The sequence below is a fragment of the Talpa occidentalis genome, unplaced genomic scaffold, assembly GCF_014898055.3.
Source record: "Talpa occidentalis isolate TD23 unplaced genomic scaffold, MPIMG_talOcc4v2.1 talOcc4.12, whole genome shotgun sequence".
NCBI lineage: Eukaryota > Metazoa > Chordata > Mammalia > Eulipotyphla > Talpidae > Talpa > Talpa occidentalis.
The window spans coordinates 96,475,303-96,492,320 of NW_023601212.1; the positions used below are offsets into that span (position 1 = coordinate 96,475,303).

Genomic DNA, 17,018 nt, shown 5'->3' on the forward strand with positions numbered 1-17,018 from the left:
GCAGGAGGCATCGGTGCGAGATTCTGACTTCATTCTCTATTCTTCCACACCAGGGCTTCCATGAGAGAGTTCTAGAGGACTGTGATACTGTCCTCAGCTTAAATGCCAGTAACTGCAAAGCTCTCTATCGGAAATCCAAGGCCTTAAGTGATTTAGGAAGATGCAAAGAGGCTTATGATGCTGTAGCCAAGTGCTCCTTGGCTGTGCCTCAGGTACGAGCTTGCGTTCGAGTTCATTGGTTTACTTCCTAACCATTTCACTGCTTCTCTGTGGAGACATGGCATTTAAAGAGTTAAAATTCCCAGCCAGCTCTCCACCTGCCTCAGTTGGACCTCACTGCTCATAAAGGAAGTGTCTTGGCAAGAAATAAGTCATATCTCTTTGGCCTCTGCTTGTCTGTGGTTGGTAAACTAGCCCTCCATAAGCATATACTCTGCCTTCGTTTTAGGATCAACATGTAATAAAATTAACGCAAGAACTAGCTCAGAAATTGGGATTTAAAATAAGAAAAGCATATGTCAGAGCTGAGGTAAGCTGGCATCCTCTCCGTGAGGTATCTTCATTTTGTTTTGTGACTTGAAGTCAGTTCTGTTTTGATATCAATGTCTTTATTTTCTTTTAGCTCTCATTAAAGTCAGTTCCTGGAGATGGGTCTAACAAGGTAAAGTTGCTATTTTTCTAAGATTCATATTAAAAAATAAAGGGGAGAAAAGAGACATAGTAGCAGATTCACCAGAGACAGAGTGGGGAGCAGAACAGGCGGATTGACCAATATACACTGCTGAGGGGAGCAGCAGGCGAGACAGGAGAGGTCTGCTGCACCATGTGGGTTGGCTCCCTGGTCGGGGGTCACACTGAGGCAGTAGCGGTGATAGCATTGAAATTCAATCCTGAGGCCACCAGGGTGGTCCGAACTTTGCATTTATTGCTTGGATCTGAGTTGGCAGGGAGTCCTAGGAACACCCCCGCTGCTCTCTTAGATGAACGAGCATAGAAGCCTGAACTGCACTGACCCATCATTCTATTTCATTTCTAGGCTTTGAACTCTTCTGTGGAAGATATCGAGCCAGGTATGACTTTACACCATCTTAACCTGAAAAGTGCCAGTGCTGGGCACTGCGATTTGCACAAAGTTGTTGGAAAAGATTGCTCTGGGGTTGTCAGAATGAAAACATGAAAAATTTCCAAAACCCCCTTTGTGCTTTAGGCTGCATTGGCTGGCGTGTGATGGGCACTGTCAGTCAGCCTCACCCACACTCTCTGGGGCTCAGCACCATCCTGTACCCCTGCTAAAAGGGGTCTAGGCATTTTAAGAATGTGGGAAGTTCTCACAAGAATATAGCTTTTCCTGGGTAAAACAAGTTGCTTAAAGCATGGCTTTTACCCTTTCAGTTGCTGTTTGCTTGTATCTGTTGAGTGGTCTTTTTATCTATTTTTGTAATTGCTTTAGATTTTTACCTAATCCTTCATTTTCTCATTGGTTGGCTGTTCTCACTCATTTTGAATAAGTTCACTGAAAAGGAGCACCCACGTTTCTCTCCATGTTGCAGATTTATTAACGCCGAGGCAGGAAGCAGCACCTGTTGTTTCCATACCTGCACCCAGTTTTTCTCACCAAGTCGGGAGCGAGCTGGCCTCTGTTCCTATGATGCCCTTAACGTCTGTGTTGCCTCTGCCAGTGGAGGAGAGCCCTCTGCCATCCACGGCCTTGGCCAATGGAGGAAAGATCCCCTTCACAATGCCGGAAGCTTTTCTGGATGATGGAGACATGGTCCTTGGGGATGAGATAGATGATCTCCTTGATTCTGCACCCAACACTGATGAAACCGTTCTGGTAATTCCAGCATCACTCCTATCTGCTGAAGGCAGGGCTGCTTGCTAGAAACCACAGTGTAGCCAGGCGTGTTCAGTGCTGACGGTAGCCTCACTTTGGTCTCTTATCTGTGATCCTTTCCCATGGTAACTAACTAATACGGACATTATTGAAATAAAAACAGAAAGAAACATGCTATCTAGTGATTAGCCAATTTCTGGAATCACATCTCATGCAAAGGGTAAATGTAACATTCTGAAAAGGAATCAGCAGTTGATATTTAAGGGGAAATAAGTTGTATGGACTAAGGCTCCTCCTTCCTTGAGAATAGTTTTCTAGTAACCATGTGCCAGCGCAAGTCAGCAAACTAGAGCCCATGACCGAATGGGCCCGCAGCCCATATGTGTGGCTAGGGAGGCTGAGAGTTGTTCTCACTATCTTTACTGGTTAGAAGAAAGAAAGGAGAATCATACTTTGTGAGACATGAAAATTCCATGTGATTCCAAAGTCAGTGTCCACGCAGATGTCTTTACTGGCACCCAGCCGGGACTGTCCATTGATGGTTCACCTGTGGCGGCTTTGCCCACCACCCAGTAGCCTGTGTGCCGTCCCCATCCAGCCTTGACAGCTTCCTGACCCTCGCTGAGAACATCAAAGTATCAGATGCCGCGGAGGATGAGAGGGAGCAGTGCAGGGCCTTCCAAAACCTCCAGCTGCCTTTTCTTCAACACACTTCCTTCTGCCCGTGCCCCCCACAGCCTCACAACCCCCCTGTAGTCAAGTTCATTCTTAGGATCCTTAAGGTCGGGTGAAAGAGAGGACATCATAGAGAAGTTTGGAAAATGAAGCATGACTGTAACGCGTGGATTAAAACACTATGAGATATTGCTCCTGGCGCCATTTTTAAAGAAACAAGCTTTTAAAGAAACAAGCTCTGTAGTTGACATTCTCCTACTGAGTCTTGTTTTTGACTTTGTTGTGCCACCATAACTGCCCAATGTAATACTTGCTTTTAAGAGCCGTTCGGCTCACATGGAAGTGACTTTGGGGGTTTTAATCAGGTCTTCGTTCTTTTCCAGCCTTCGGCCTTGGTCCGAGGACCCCTCCCATCGGCCAGCGTCCCCCCTAGGCTGGCCTTCTCGGCCTCTCTGTTAGGCACCTTGTCCATGGGTGCGAGGTATGCTGGACCGCCCTCCCTTTCCGAATTGTATCCACCTTTGACTTCATCCTTAGAAGATTTTTGTTCTACTTTAAATTCATTTTCAATGAATGACTCCAAACGAGGTAAGCATTGAGCCATCAGTATAAACAATTGCAGTTCATTTTCTAAAAAAGAAAAATTTGTGCCGTGCAGTTTTTGACTGTAGGTTTCAGGTACTTGTGTTATTATCTTTGTAGCTGAAAATATCAAAACAAAACCTATTTAAACTCACTGGGGCCTCACCTGCCATCTTGGAGGTCACAAAGCAAAGGCCTGACAAGAGGGGTATCTGTGGCACTGTTTATTTTTTAATAGGATAGTTTGTTAAGTGGGTGTCTCTTGTTTTGGGGTCTGAAGTGGCTTTTAATCATATTTCTCTGAGACCATTTCAAGCATTTGAAATGAAACAACTTCTTAAAGGGGGTTGAAAGGACAGATTATCCTTTTAAACTCTGAGCTAGGCAGCTACTTAATTAAGAGTGATAGGAGCTTGTCTGTCTTAGGCTTTGTCCTCTGAGCTCAGCCAGCTCTGCCTAGTGCCTTAGCTTCACCAGGGTTGCAGTTTTTGGACTGATTCTTGGTTCTGTAATCCTGGTTTAATATTTACTTTCAACAATGATAATAAAAATCTTCATTTTTTTCCCTGAGACATTTTATATGCTGAAAGGGACAAAAATCTAAATAATAGATTTAAAGATTGACAATGAAAGAAACTGAAAGGGAGACAGAAGGGCAGGGAGACAGGGAGTAGCAGACAAAGAAAAAGAAAGTGATCGAATTTTCCTGATTTTCTTAATATTCAGGTGAGCTCATGTTTCATATTTTCAAAAGGAGAGTTTCTTTCCCCAATTTGAATATGAGTTATTAGTCTTTTTCACAGCCCCCTTCAGTAGCGCTGGCCTTAGCTTATAGCTCTGAAGTAGCTTCTGATTTAAATGTGTTTCTTTAAGGGCCGATTATGCCCTCCCTCCCTCCCTCCCTCCCTCCCTTCCTGTTTTTTTTTTAATTTATTTTTTATTTTTACTTATTTTTGCGTAGAACTAGGGTGTAGGCCAGAGGTGTGGGGGGGTGAGAGGACTCACCAGAGACAGAGTGGGGAGCAAAACAGGTGGATCCACTGAAATATACTGCTGAGGGGAGCAGCGGGCGAGACAGGAGAGGTCTGCTGCACCGTGTGGGTAGTAGCTCCCTGGCTGGGGATCGAACTCAGGCCGCAGTGGTAATAGTGCTGAGACTTAACCCCTAGGCCACCAGGGAGGCCCATGATTATGCCCTTGGTTTCTTGAGGAAAGAATAAACTCCATAGCATTCTTTGAGTGTCATTAATGAGCACGAAAGCCCCCAAGAATTGGGTTGGGAAATAGCTTGGGAAAGCCACAGCCAGCTACTTGGCCCTGATGTTCTTTTCACATGACTGGAATGAAAAGGTCTGTTGATTTTTTTTTATTATTTTAGATCTGTCCACCTCAACTTCTAGAGAGGGAACATCGCTGAATGACAGTGATCCTTCCCTTTTACTTGTAAGTGTCACTTCCTCTTTTGTAAATACCTCTCTTATGTTGAAAATAGGTCTTTTACTTAAGTAACTTGAGTTGTCTGAATGAACGTGACAGTCGCCTTTTCATTTTGGGGGTGCCCTGGGAAATAGCGTAACCCCCTGGAACATCCAGCAGTCGGTGCTTCAGGCTTAAGATGGATCTCCCAGCGAATCCTACACAAAACAAGGAAATATAAGCCCAGGATATGTACAATGTATCTCCTTTTTGGAACAGAACAGCAACCCATTATTTCTTTTTATTTTATTTTATTTTATTTTTTGGGGACCCTCGCCGGTGGCCGGGGATCAAACTGCTGTTGCAGAGGCTGTGGGCAGCCTCGCAACCCAGCACTCAACTGCTGCGCCACCAGGGGAAGGCCTGCAACCCATTATTTCTAACAACTCACAGAGTCCGAGTAGAGGGACCTAGAGAGGAAAATGGAGAAAGACCCTATTTCCAGCGTAGGCTGCAGCCTGAAGATCTTCCTTTTCAGATGCACGCACTTCCCCTCTAGAGACAGCGTGGTGTGGGGCGCTTTCTTTTTTTATTGTTCTTCTCATTCTTCTTGCAGATGAACGGACCTGGCAGTTTGTTTGCCTCCGAGAGTTTCCTGGGAATTTCAAGTCAGCCTAGAAATGACTTTGGAAACTTTTTTGGAAGCGTGGTGGCTAAACCGCTGGCGTCACTGGCCCCAAGACATCCTCTCGAAGGGACCCACGAGCTGAGACAAGCTTGCCAGATATGCTTTGTGAAATCAGGTCAGGACCACAGAAAGGGGCAGCCGTCCATGTAGTCAGCCCCCGAAAGTTCTTAGGAAGTTGCTGACACAGGTGGCTGCTTGGGACCGCAGGAGGCGGTCAGGAGAAGCCCGTGTTCTCTCTCGCTGTGCCTTCACGGACAGAGTCGGACGGGAGCGGATAGTCACTTGGTTTTGAGAGCTCGTGGAGCTTTTTGAGAAATTCTTTTTGTCCTAAGTTCATGTTTAAGAACTTGGTAACTTTGGAACAGAAGAACGGGAGCTGGGGCCGCCGGTCTGTGTCGCTGCCCCCCAGGGTGAGCCAGAGGAGCAGTTTGTCTGAGTGGGACCCGAATTTAATTCTTGCTAGTTGTATATTTAACAATGTGCTTTTTATCTTTATAAGCCAGCAGAGTTCCTAAGTTATTTACCTAATAGTTAAAATTGGAGAGACCTGGTGTTGACTGGAAGTTTTATGTTGTCTGACAAGCAGCTTAAAAGGCAGCAATGAGTAACCTCTCAACCTTCTGAGGTTATGAAAATTGCATATTTGTGGGAATTTGGTAATCAGTATTCATGTACTTGTCAGGGTACCTGTGAAAGGAAATGGTATTTTTGTGCATTATAAGCCATGCTTTTTGTCTTTTTCAGGCCCTAAGTTAATGGATTTCATTTACCATGCTAATACAGATCATAAGTGTAAGAAAGATATTTTAATTGGTAGGATAAAGAATGTTGAAGATAAATCATGGAAAAAAATACGTCCAAGACCAACTAAAACAAATTATGAAGGACCTTATTATATATGTAAAGGTACATACTTTAATTCCTTCCTGTGTATATTTCCATTAGTACTAGGTGATTCGCCACATTTGCTGTCATGGTCCCAGGAATATGGCTTTTAAAATTATGTTTTGCTAGCTTAATAGCAAGTTCCTTGGGGTGAGACATTAGTATGTTTTATATTGTTTTCACCTTAATTTTTAGCATATTGTGTGTAAATGTTTTATACTTGATTATGGAAACAGGACCAAGTTTTAAGCCAAAATATTCTCAAACTTTGTGTTCTCTGATTTAATCTGGACAGAATCAGAACCCAGAATTAAGGCTTTGAAAATGGTTCTTTTAAACTGATGTGAAATACACAAGGGTGCTGAGGCCTTTTGCCTTCTGAAAAAAAAAAGACCTTGTGGGCTTGGGTGCTGTTTCTCCAGAGAGCCCTTCCAGAGCCCTTCCGTGCCACACCCCTGTGCTCCTGTGGGAGGCCACGCACGAGTTGTTTGGAGATGAGGCCTCAGCACACGTCCTGCTCACTGGCTTGGGAAAGACAACAGCATGTTTATTACGTGTCTTTTCACCCCCTCCAGATGTGGCCGCCGAGGAGGAGTGCAGATACGCAGGCCACTGCACGTTTGCGTATTGCCAAGAGGAGATCGACATCTGGACGCTGGAGCGAAAGGGCGCCTTCAGCAGAGAGGCTTTCTTCGGTGGCAACGGGAAGATCAACCTCACTGTGTTCAAACTGCTCCAGGAGCATCTCGGAGAATTTATATTCCTTTGTGAGGTGCTTTCTCCAAACCTTATTTTCTGCTGTAAAATTGGTGATATATATATATATTTTTTAAAGATTTATTTATTTATACAAGCACTGGGTACAGTCAGAAGCGCGGGAGGGTGAGAGAATTCACCAGAGCCAGAGCGGGGAGCAGAGCAGGCAGAAGGACCGAAGTACACTGCTGAGGGGAGCAGCGGGCGGCAGGAGAGGTCTGCGCGCCATGTGGGACCCTCCTCTGGTGGCTGGAGAGCAGCCGGGGATCGAACCGGCGCTGCAGAGGCCGCGCGCAGCTTCGCAGCTCAACGCTCAACTGCTGCACCACCGGGGAGGCCCAGTGATAGTTTTTTTAATGACTGTTTTAATTTTTTTAAAAGATTTATTTATTTATGCATACAAGAACTGGAGTGTAGACAGAGGTGCTGGGGAGGGGGTGCGGTGAGAAGATTCACCAGAGACAAAGTGGGGAATAGAACAGGTGGATTCACTGAAATACACTGCTGAGGGAAGCAGCGGGGAAACAGGAGAGGTCTGCTGTGCCATGTGGGGTCACCTCCCTGGCCAGGGATCGAACTTGTGCTACAGTGGCTGCGTCTTAACACCTTGTGCCAACAGGGAGGCCCCTGATTTTTTTTTTTTAATTTTTAGAAGATTGTACTGAGGTCACATGCGTTGAAAACACAGTGTATGATTTCAAGATCAGGCTCATGTCCTTTAGGTGTATGTTGCCCAGCACACCCACTCAGGCACCCAGAGTTCTCCACCATGGTCCACTGTGCCCCCACTCCCTCCTGCCCCTCCACCACCATCGCCTCATCTAATGACTTTCAAGCCCAACGTATTAAGTATCTAGTATTTAGTATTTAGTACAGGTCCTGCCATTTGATAACACATTCACTCAGCACATGGTGGCTGCTGCTGGCGTGACATTAAGACCCCATCCTCAGTATTATTTGGTCCAGTGTGTGATGTCTCAGGATGCCTCATTACGTATAGAAATGTATTGTAAGTAAGAAATAGTCTAGGTATGGAAGTTATACTTTGTATTATGTTTTTGTGATAATTTTTCTTCTTTATTCCAGAAATGTTTTGATCATAAGCCTAGAATGATAAGTAAAAGAAATAAAGATAATTCTACTTCTTGTTCTCATCCTGTTACAAAGCATGAATTTGAAGACAATAAGTACGTTGGCACTTTCTCATTTTTTTTTAAAGATTTATTTATTTATGCATACAAGAGCTGGGGTACAGGCCAGAGATGCGGGGGGTGAGAGGATTCATCAGAGACAGAGTGGGGAACAGAATAGGCAGACTGACTGAAATATACTGCTGAGAGGAGCAGCGAGTGTGACAGGAGAGGTCTGCTGCGCCACGTGGGTTGCTCCCTGTCCGGCCGGGGATCGAACTCGTGTTGCAGAGGCTGTGGATTGCTTCATAGTGCAGGACTTAACCCCTTGCATCAGCAGGCCCTGTTTCTTATTTTTATACCAACAACGCAGGTTCTTAGATCCATGCAGAACCAGAGCAGTACCCACCTTTTGTTGTTTTTTTTTTTTTAATTTTTATTTTTTAAAGATTTATTTATTTATTCATACAAGCACTGGGTACAGTCAGAAGTGCGGGAGGGTGAGAGGATTCACCAGAGCCAGAGCGGGGAGCAGAGCAGGCAGAAGGACCGAAGTACACTGCTGAGGGGAGCAGCGGGCGGCAGGAGAGGTCTGCGCGCCATGTGGGACCCTCCTCCGGTGGCCGGGGAGAAGCCGGGGATTGAACTGGCGCCGCAGAGGCTGCAGGCATCTTCGCAACCCAGCGTTCAACCGCTGCGCCACTTGGGAGGCCCTGTTGTTTTTTTGAATGATGGTGACTATTTAAAAATATTACCAGGCCATTAATAGACTTGTCTGGGCATTAGAAAATGAACTGTGGATTTGATTATTTAATACAGAAAACATTATTGACATAGCTTCTCCTGGCATGGATTTAGGGATTTCACGACTTCACGTAGTTCTCCTAATTAATCCAATAGTTGTATGCAGTGATTTTTTTTTTCTGATAAAGATTTAAAACGTATTTTAAATGTACTTGAAATTATATATATATATCAAATTATATAGCACGTATATGTGTGTGTGTGTGTTTGGCTGAACAACATTAAAGTGTCCCTCCATTTTCTTCTTAGGTGCCTTGTCCATATTTTGCGAGAGACAACAGTAAAATATTCCAAAATACGTTCTTTTCACGGTCAGTGTCAACTTGATTTGTGTCGACACGAGGTCCGCTACGGCTGCCTGAGAGAGGACGAGTGCTTCTACGCGCACAGTCTCGTAGAGCTGAAGGTCTGGATAATGCAGAGTGAAACAGGTGCGTGCGGGCGGAGGCGTGCCCGTGAAAAGGGACCAGAGCCCCTTCCCCGGCTCCCCGAGCTTTAGCTGTGTCCTTGCTCTCCGTGTTTACAGTGGCTGCTCTGTGTATGGTCTCATGCACTCAGCGGCCAACACCCGCTCACGCATGCTGTATGTGCGAGGAAGGAGGATTCCTGAGACCCCCCCGAGAACTGTGTTTGTAGACATTCCATTTTGAGAAAGAGTAATGTGCTGTCCTCTCCTCCCTGGCAACGGGCGAGGCTCCGTGGGAATTATCAGGGCACTGAGTCTGGCTAGGACTGAATGGGGGGACGGTTGTCACATGGGGAACCTAGAGCAAGGTTGTGTGTTTCCAGGTATCTCCCATGATGCTATTGCTCAAGAATCTAAACGATATTGGCTCCATTTGGAAACCTCCATGCCTGGAGCACAGGTATCTCTCTCTCTCTCTCGCTCGCTCTCTCTCTCATGCTTTCTGTATTTGGCATCTCTAGGCTGACTTGAAGGTTGTTAGTTGTCAGCAGAGAGCAGTTTGCACTTACAGTCCAGTTACCTTCTTAATGTTTATTGAGTTGAGTGATTAGTAAGGGGGAAAAATAGAATTTTGGTTCATCATCCTAAAAATAAAATCAGGATCCCACGGTACCTGCCAAGAGTGGAGGGTGTAGATTTCTCATTGCAGGTCCTGGGCTTTGGGGATTCTTGGAGTAAGGGAGGTGGATTGTGTTTGTAGTTTTGCTTCCCACCTGGCAGAGCTTCTTTGTACACTTTGTACACTTCTTTGTCCTCTCCTTTCTTCCCCACCCTTTCCCCAAAACAACACAATTCTGTCATCAGTTTTAAGCTGACTTTCCTAAGTTGCAATTTGGCACCTGTAATCTGCAGTATTATGCTCTCCCGCAGTTGAGTGGAGAATTGGAGATTTAGTTATCTGTGTGTATGTGTGTGTGTGTAAATAAAGCAGTCATGTCAAACCAGATAAAACCAGAAATTGTATGCTATTATGAAAAATATGCGTGATGATTAGGTATTTTGCAGAAAACCTGTTTTCTGTTAAAATTAAAACTGATCTTTTAATATTCAAGGTACTTGGCAATCAAATAATGCCTGGATCTCTTAATATGAAGATAAAATTTGTGTGTGCTCAGTGTCTGAGAAACGGCCAAGTGATCGAACCAGACAAAAACAGAAAATATTGTAGTGCGAAAGCAAGGCATTCGTAAGTAGCGTGGGGCTGCCTTTTTTCTGACCGATTCGTAGGTATAAAGTCTTATGTAAAGAAACAGAGGTGAATACCTGGAAGGGCGCAGAGGAAAGTAGATAATTTAGGAATAATTACAAAGCAGAATGGAGGAGATTTTTAGGATTTACTAGCTAAAAACGCAGAGAATTTAATAAGTGTTTTTTCCTGTATGTTACGAGTTCTGCTTAAGACTTACAGGGGACGTTGTTTACAAATAGGAGCAGGAAATGAAGGGACAGAAGCATAAGGCATTTTTTTTAGAAGGGTTGGAAAAAAAAGTCTCTGGACCTCTGGGCCCAGACTTGGCCCCTCGCCCGTGTTCCGCCTCTTCCCGGTGTGTCTTTGTCTGTTCTGACTCCATTTTCCTTAGGTGGACGAAAGAGCGGCGTGCGATGAGAGTGATGTCTATTGAACGTAAGAAGTGGATGAACATCCGTCCTCTCCCCACAAAGAAACAAATGCCTTTACAGTTTGATGTACATACGTAATTTTTAAGCCACTTTTTTTTTTAATTAGGCATTTCAAATCATGCGCAAGTCCTAGTAATTCAGACAGAAGACCTTTCAATAACGCTCATCACGATAATGAAATTTAAATGGTCCTCTCTCGTGCTCCTTCCCGTTAGCTCATGTGGTTCTGTGAGTTTTCAGATTGACTGGAATTGTCTGCGTTACTTGGAAAACGCAAATGAGGATTCGAGTAACAGTTACGGGCACGATTTAACTGATTTGTCAGACGAATTACTTTGCGGAAGGAATGGGAGAGAATTTCATTTAAATTTGCTATCGAGCCCAGGGCCTCCCGGGTCAGTAGGAATGCTGTCGGTGCGTTGTCTCAACATCCCAGTGCCCGTCGCTGAGGACGGGGCTGCTAGCCAGGAGCGACCCAGCCTATAGGACGCTCAGAAAGGAACGCAAGGAAACACGCCCAGTGTTAAGAGGAGACCTGGCGCAAAATCCTTTCGAATGAGAAACCCCAAGACCCCTTAGGGCTGGGATGGCATCTTGTTCACGAGGGGCCTGGCTCCTCTCTGCCTGGGGCTCTCGGTCCCGCAGATGGCAATCCGAGCAAACCGCTTGAGCTGGCTCTGGACTGTCCTGCCCAAGAGAGGCGCCGGAGGTCCCTGGTCCCTAGGGGGAGCTGCTGGACAGAGGCACTCGGAGCACTCACAGTAGTAAACTTCCTGCCACTTCAGAGGAAGTATGGCTACAGAGTCCCCTGGCAAATAGGCCTCCCACTGAACTGCCAGGTGGGGTTGAGGAGGAGGCAGATAAATTCCCCATCACCCAAAGTACCTGCTGGTTTGTGAAACTTACAGGTTTCAAGGTCATCCTTTGGAGCTGGTGGTGTTTGTGACTCACCTATGGTGGTTCGGACTCAGAGGTCCGGGTGTGTACTTAGTGGGTCATGTAGGAGCCGGGTAGGGTCATTGGAACCGCTAGTAGCTTGTGTTGTAAGAGATCGTGGAGAGGGTGGTGTCTTCTTCGATGCGTTGTGAAAACGAAGATGACCGAGGACAATCCTAGTTCATGAGCTGGCTGCCCAGGACTGCTGATGATCCAGCTGTGGCATGCGCTCCGCGGCGTTACCGAGCTGCGAGCTGCCTCCTCTCTTTCTCCCGACCAGGAGTGGCTCAGGGCTCCTTTTCTTAAAGGAGAAATAATATTCTATGTGTACATGTGTAGACAGTACAGTGAGGTGAAGAGCCTGGGCCCGAGTGTCTGCCAGAAGGCCTTGGTCGAGCTGTCCAGCTGCAACTGGCAAGGTGATCAGAGGCAGTGCCATATAAAAGCCCAGCACGGTGCTGGCCTTTGCCCTTCCCTCCTCTCTCCCTGCTCATCACTGAGCTTGGAAAGACTGTTTCCTTGGTGATACTTGATGAAGCAGTCATGGGGGTTCAAGTGGGGAAAGGCTGTAATAATGTCAGTGGCAAGAGCGTTGTATTGATGGAAGACCCTGTGGGTGAGGTCACTGACTTTGGAGAAGTGCAGCGTCAAGGGCTGGTTGCTTCAGGTTTGTAGTAGACACACAGGTCAGCATCGAGCATTGTGGAAACCAAGTGGCAGGGCCAGGCCCTGTTGCCGAAGGTCCACGGGCTGTCGGTTGCCCACCGCCTGTGCTCCATGCAGACAGGCCGACAAGCGCTGTGGGCGACCGAGGCATTCTTATTCTTGATCGACATCATTCTCACGGGAGTCTGGTCCTGCTGGTCACTTTGTCTTCCTCTTCCTACCAGTATCACTGTATTCCCTTTGTGAAACAAAAACGTAGATGCCCAGACAAGGTATTATTTGAACCTTCTGTGCCCTGATGTCTTGGTTCAGACAACACAGGCAGAGCGAGCGATGGCCGAGCTGAGCTGCCAGCAGCGGTTGTGAGGAAGCTGACTGGCCGGGGTCTCTGACACCCGTCAGTGCTTCAGCTTAGCCCGCAAGTTTCTTTTGTGCTGCCCATGTGCTGACGTGCGAGTCAGGCAGGGAGAAATCATTGCTGTCAGGCCCTGGGGCCAGGGGAAAATGCCTGTGAGGTTGAAAGTGATTCCTCCCCATCAGCGAGTTAGTAGACAGATACCTGTAGGAGAATGGTCCATATTCCTGTTCTGTCCTTTTCTTTTGGAAACTTTCTTTTGAGACATTTTGAGACAGAAAGTTTAATCTTACTATCATCTCATGTATGTTGGACTTAGAGATTTGAATAGAGTCAATTTTAATAGAATCAAATCAATTTCATTGTAAAAGTATATTACTCAGCATTAGCATGGTTAATAACACTTATTTTGCTTTAATGTAAAATTAGGCAGTTTATTTAGTGTACTCTGTCTTAAAGCTTATTCATATTTTCCCCTCACAGCTGTGCAATCATATTGCTTCTGGGAAAAAATGTCAATATGTTGGAAACTGTTCCTTTGCTCATAGTCCTGAGGAACGGGAAGTGTGGACTTACATGAAGGAGAATGGGAGTAAGTTGACGTTTTGCTGTGGCCTTGACATCTGTGGAATGGAGCTGAACTTTTCTTTCCTCTCTGTAAATGTGCCAGCTCCTGTGAGCACAGGACGTGCTGGCATGCCGGGCGGCGCTGTGTGCCTGTGGAGCCCAGCCTGACACCAGCCTGGGGCGCTGTGTGGTGTGCGGCCTGTGGGGTGGGACCCCAGGTGGGTGGGGGGAGTGCAGCTCCCCCAGGACCGTGGCGGTCAGATCCTCTGCTGCTGGTGAACCCCTGAATTAGTCCGGGTAGAACTGGAGGTTTCAAGGAGGCCTTGCTGGTGGGACAGGCCTAGATTTCAAGGCCAAGGAGAGAATGGCATCCTGGCCAAACTTCACGTTGATTGAGGAGCCTCAGCCAACCTTTCACTTTTGATCAGAAAATGTTTTACTACAAGGATCGCTGTTCTTTAATCTTCAGTAAACAGATGGAAGCTTGCTGATCGCTTAAGATCTGCCCTCTCTGGACGCAAGCTCCCACTGGAGCTGGGCATGTCACTGGCCTTGTTTCAGCCACAGACAGCCAGTGACTGCGGGGACAGGGCTGCTACTTGCTGTCCTGCTTGGAATGGGGATACCCATATGGGCCTTCTGCTATGTCCTTGCATCTTGAGGCTCCGTGGTGGTTTCTGCTGACCCTGATCTTACCTGAGGGCCAACAAAACAAGTTTTGACCAGATCCGTATTACCAGTATTTTAGCTTAGTGGTTCTCAACTGGGAATGAATTTAACCACAAACCGTGTCTCCATCTGGAGACATTTGTCTCGCCTTGGGGGGAGGTGTCCCCAGCATCTGATGCTTAGAGCCCTGACATGGCACTCACCATCCCACAGTGCACAGAATGGCTCCCCACACCATGGAACATGGTGCAGAGCCTCAGCAGTGCTGTTAGCTCTTGGTAGTAATGCGGGTGTTCTCACCTGGTCACGCCTGTGTTGTCATAAACTGCATCCCACCTGTCAGTACTCTGGGACTGTGGCTTGGCTGATAGACCCCCCTCAGGGCCAGCACCTCAGTCCCAGTCGCAACGTGTCTCATCTTGCCCAGTAAACAGTGAGGAGCAGGTCAGTGCGGCTCCAGACGTTGGTGGCCACTGTGCCTGTCAGCCATACCTGGTGCTTAGAGCTGCACAACGTAGGGGCCTCCCCGGTGGCGCAGCGGTAGTGCGCTGTAGTGCGCTGGGTTGCGAAGCTGCCCGCGGCCTCTGCGGCACCGGTTCGATCCCCGGCTGCTCCCCGGCCACCAGAGGAGGGTCCTACATGGCACGCAGACCTCTCCTGCCGCCCGCTGCTCCCCTCAGCAGTGTACTTTGGTCCTTCTGCCTGCTCTGCTCCCTGCTCTGGCTCTGGTGAATTCTCTCACCCTCCCGTGCTCTGACTGTACCCAGTGCATGTATAAACAAAAATAAATAAATAAATAAATAAAAACATGCCTCTTAAAAAAAAAAAAGCTGCACAACGTAGACTGAAGCTGGGCCCAGGCTTTTTACCAACACCTGTGATGGTTTCTGAATTTTAGCACCCCCCCATCCCCAGTGTCTTGTACATGTAGGGAGGGGTGGATTAATCTTGAAAACTATTGTTTGTGGCTTGACAGCTCTGAATTGGGTTCTCACCCCTGAGGATCTCCCTGCCGCATGGACACGGACCCTCTCTCCAGGGCCGACGCTTAGGCTCTGTCCGGCCCTCTTTTCTCTGGAAAATGATGCCAAACGTGTGCGTGATTTTGCTTGTATTCAAATGGTGTTTAGGTGTCGCTGCTGAAAGTGATTCATTTTTCTTTAGTACAAGATATGGAGCAATTTTATGAACTGTGGCTAAAGAGTCAAAAAAATGAAAAAAATGATGATGTAGCGAGTCAGTCAAACAAGGAAAATGGGAAACAGATCCACATGCCGACGGATTACGCGGAGGTCACTGTGAGTACTGGCTGCTCTTCCTCCCCTCTGCTGCTGCGCTCCTGGGAGACTTCCTCACCTGCTCCATCACCCGCTCCCCACTCCCCCTGCCCTCCTCTGGAGTCTCCTCCGAGGCTGTCCTCCTCCCTCCACGGCCTCCCTGCCCTGCGCTGGTGTCTCCTCTCAGAACACCTCTCCTGACCCTGTTTTCTGACCTCGGAGTCAGAATTGCTGAGTCTGGCTTGTCCCCTCACTGCTGGGGACCACTGGGTGGGTCTGGGTGTCTGCCGTGGGGTGGATGGTGGACAGGGAAATGCAATGCCTCTGTAGCACGTTTCTCTGTGCTAGGCCCCCAAAGGTACTCAGGAAATGTGGGCTTCCTCCGCCCCCCCCAGTCTGCAGTCCCTCCTTCCCTCCTACAGTCTGGCCTCTGCCTCCCTCCAGGATTCTCTGGGGACATTAATTGCCTGTGGACTTTTACTGTTTGTTCTTTTTTGTATTAATTTTTCACAGAAGTAAAAAGGATAATATGACTATTTTATCCCACCATCCCAAGGGAACTAGTAATAGTTTATTGTATTTGCTTCTGTAAAATAAATAAGAATGTTACAGATAACGTCGGTGCCTGATTTGACGCCTTTCCCAGAGAGACCAGATCCAGTGTGTATTTTTCCAAGCCACGTTTACCTATCTTTGACATATTGATTCCTCACCTGCACTTGTGCCTGGCATGCTTTGTAAAAACTGACGTCAGTGCATTATCCTGCAGCTTAGTTCTTGGTCCCTCTCTGCCAGGGCTCAGCCACGACTCCCTGGCACCTTCTCCTAGGAGTTCCTTGTGTTTCCAGAGCAGGGTCACCCAGCCTGCTGGGGTGACATTGACCTGGAGTGTTTAATAAAATTCTCATCTATACCCCAGATGCCTTCCCATGTTAAAATCTCATGGGAAGTCTCCAGAAATCTGCTTACCCAGGGCACTGGGAGCACCACATGGGCACATAGCACTAGCGTCCTTGGTGGCACATGTGCTCCCAGCGCGGTGTCCTTCTGTGGACTTGCTGTGCCTTCCTGCCTGCAGACAGGGCTCGCCCATGTGCATCGAGTGCCCTGGTAGCTCGTCCTGGGCTTCTAGTCCTCTGTTTTTCCTCATGGTCTGAATTCTGCCCAGATCCTTGTTTGAACTTGGCTCTTGTCCTCCCAGCAAACATCCTTGTTTGCACACAAGCTCCTGTCATCTGGAAGTGTGTGTCCAGGTGACACACCCAGTGACACACCGGGTTGGGCTCATCGCCCCTGTTCTCTGCTTGTTCCTTCTGCCCTACCTCCCAGCGTTGGGACCCTCTCCTTGGTCCTGGGCCCTGTCTGGTTCCCTCCGCATGCCCCAGGCGGGGTCCATGAAATCCAGTCTGAGTCTTAGGCTGACTGGTTTCTGGTCATCCCGGTGCCCTGGCCTGTGTTAGACTGGCGAGGGGCACACAGACACTCCCACTTTCCTCTGCTCGTGCAGGTGGACTTCCACTGCTGGATGTGTGGGAAGAACTGCAACAGTGAGAAGCAGTGGCAAGGCCACATCTCCTCCGAGAAGCACAAAGAGAAGGTTTTCCACACCGAAGATGACCAGTACTGCTGGCAGCACCGCTTCCCGACAGGATATTTTAGTATTTGTGATAGGTACGTCGGTTTCCTTCGTTG

General features: G+C 47.4%; 1 protein-coding gene across 1 annotated transcript in view; it reads left to right on the forward strand.

Moving 5' to 3' along the window:
- Positions 1–17,018, forward strand: part of ZC3H7A (zinc finger CCCH-type containing 7A) — a 31,158-nt gene that overhangs the window by 12,502 nt on the left and 1,638 nt on the right. Inside the window, exons 5-22 of the mRNA XM_037507591.2 lie at positions 54–212; positions 449–529; positions 623–661; positions 1,037–1,070; positions 1,551–1,834; positions 2,893–3,097; positions 4,470–4,534; positions 5,124–5,310; positions 5,940–6,101; positions 6,656–6,852; positions 7,923–8,023; positions 9,020–9,201; positions 9,560–9,636; positions 10,289–10,422; positions 10,817–10,922; positions 13,297–13,405; positions 15,214–15,347; positions 16,834–16,997. Coding sequence (XP_037363488.1) covers positions 54–212; positions 449–529; positions 623–661; positions 1,037–1,070; positions 1,551–1,834; positions 2,893–3,097; positions 4,470–4,534; positions 5,124–5,310; positions 5,940–6,101; positions 6,656–6,852; positions 7,923–8,023; positions 9,020–9,201; positions 9,560–9,636; positions 10,289–10,422; positions 10,817–10,922; positions 13,297–13,405; positions 15,214–15,347; positions 16,834–16,997 — 2,420 coding nt within the window. The remainder of the gene's footprint in view (positions 1–53; positions 213–448; positions 530–622; positions 662–1,036; positions 1,071–1,550; positions 1,835–2,892; positions 3,098–4,469; positions 4,535–5,123; positions 5,311–5,939; positions 6,102–6,655; positions 6,853–7,922; positions 8,024–9,019; positions 9,202–9,559; positions 9,637–10,288; positions 10,423–10,816; positions 10,923–13,296; positions 13,406–15,213; positions 15,348–16,833; positions 16,998–17,018) is intronic.